At 42.4% G+C, this 2187-nt stretch overlaps 1 protein-coding gene across 1 annotated transcript; it reads right to left on the reverse strand.

Moving 5' to 3' along the window:
• Nucleotides 1-636: 636 nt before the first annotated feature.
• Nucleotides 637-1983, reverse strand: LOC130736368 (uncharacterized). Its single transcript, XM_057588204.1, has one exon. The coding sequence runs from the start codon at nucleotides 1981-1983 to the stop codon at nucleotides 637-639; it is 1347 nt and encodes a 448-aa protein (XP_057444187.1).
• Nucleotides 1984-2187: the final 204 nt, after the last annotated feature.

Below are 2187 nucleotides of genomic sequence, written 5' to 3' on the forward strand. Positions count from 1 at the left end.
GATCAAAGGTTTTAGAGGTTTGGTTGTTCATCGTCTCCGGTGGTGACTGAGAGCAAGGTCAAGACTGTGTTGATACTTTATTTTTCTCTGTATTATTTCAATCATTGTTCTTTTTTGTATTTTAATCTTCTCTGTAAATTTTCGTTCAATAATTCTTCTGGCTTCTCTGTTCTTCGGTGGTTTCTCTATAAGTTTTAATATTCATCTGTTTTTTTTCTTTTTTGCTTGTTTGGTGATCGCCAAAACCGACTCAAACCACCCGCTCCAACCGATACCCGACGCGGCCCGGACCCGACAAATCCGGTGGGGGTCACGGTCGAGAACGGATTAAGTTATGAGTGTTTTGGTTTTGGTCGGTTTGGCCAAAACATGCCCGAAACGACCTAAACCGCCCGATGCTCAGCCCTACGATCCTTCGCCATAGGAAATTTCTGACCTTGGCGGCTGTAATGGTTGTCAATGCCTCAGCTTCTATCCATTTGGTGAAATAATCCACCGCCACTATGATGTATTTCATTTGCGCCTTTATACGTGGAATGGACCTAAAATATCTGTCCCCCACATGGCGAATGGCCATGGTGCCATCATTGTTGTTGAGTATTCTGGTGGGGCTTTATGCAAATTAGAAAAGACTTGTTACTTGACAAATCTTTTCATGTACTCTAGACAATCTTTCTTTATCGTTGACCAATAAAACCCTGCTCTTAGCACCTTTACTGCTAAAGATCGCCCTCCTATATGGCTGGAGCATACACCTTCGTGAACTTCTGCCATGATGCCTTGGGCATCTTTAATGTCTACGCATTTGAGCAATGGTGACATTATTCCCCGCCTGTATAAATCATCGCCCACTAGTGTGTAGAAGCTGGCCTCCCGTCGCCTTTCTCTTGTATTCAAATTGTCTTCTTTTGGGGGATTTTGGAGGAATTTCTTTATCGGCTCCATCCAAGAGGGTTCTCCGTCTGTTATGGCCTTTATCGCCTTTAGTTTTATCTCAACAAGGTCAATACTTGGGTGAGGAAGAGTTTCTTGTATGACTGTTTGATAATTTCCTAATCGACCAGTGCTAGCCAACTTTGCCAATACATCATCCCGCTCATTTTGACTTCTTGGGATATGTTCTATCCTGACTTTTTCAATCTCCATCATTAACCTATGCACAATTTCCAAGTATTTGGAAAGTTGTGGGTCCTTTACTTGATATTCTCCCTTTAATTTTTTAACCACTAACTGTGAATCGCCTTTGATGAACAGCTTTTGGACTCCCAACTCCACGGCGAGTCTTAATCCGGCTATTAATGCTTCAAATTCCGCTTGATTGTTGCTCGCCCTGAACTCAAATTTCTGGGATTGTTCAATGGTCATCTTGTCTGGGTTTTCGATAGTTATCCCCACCCCACTTCCCTTGTCATTTGAAGATCCATCAACAGATAAAATCGACTCACCGCTTTCTCCCTCGTCTTCAGTGGGCGTCATTTCCGCCACAAAGTCAATCAAAATCTGGATTGTGACGGTCCCCCTTGGCTCATACTGAATGTCATATTCAGATAACTCTACCGACCAACTGCCTAATCGCCCTGACAAGTCAGGCTTTTGTAATATTTGTCTCAACAGAATTTTGGTTTTAACCTTCACTTGGAAACTTTGGAAGTATGGTCTGAGGCATCTTGCTGTTTTCAGAATTACCAATGCCGCCTTTTCAATTTTTTGGTATCGCAACTCAGCGCCTTGCAAAGTATGGCTAACAAAGTAAATAATCTTATACTTTTTCTTCTCTTCTTGAAGTAATACAGTGCTAAATGCTTTATCGGTGACCGCCAAGTAAAGAATTAAAGGGACATTTGGAGTTGGTTTGGATAGCACCGGCGGTGTTGCCAGTAATTCTTTCAACTTGGTAAACGCTTGCTCGCACGATTCAGTCCATTGAAATGTTGAATCCTTCTTCAAACATGTAAAGAATGGGGCTGCTTTATCTCCCGCCATCGGCAAAAAGCGAGCTAAAGCAGCCACACGTCCTGTTAACCGTTGCACTTCCTTGACATTGGCGGAGCTTTTCATCTCCAGAACTGCTTTGCATTTGTCTGGGTTTACTTCAGTGCCTCTTGATGTTATCATGAACCCTAAAAATTTCCCTCCTTGAATTCCAAAGGAACATTTTTGGGATTCAATTTCATGTTGTACTTCCTT

The sequence above is a fragment of the Lotus japonicus genome, chromosome 2 (assembly GCF_012489685.1).
Source record: "Lotus japonicus ecotype B-129 chromosome 2, LjGifu_v1.2".
Lineage (NCBI taxonomy): Eukaryota > Viridiplantae > Streptophyta > Magnoliopsida > Fabales > Fabaceae > Lotus > Lotus japonicus.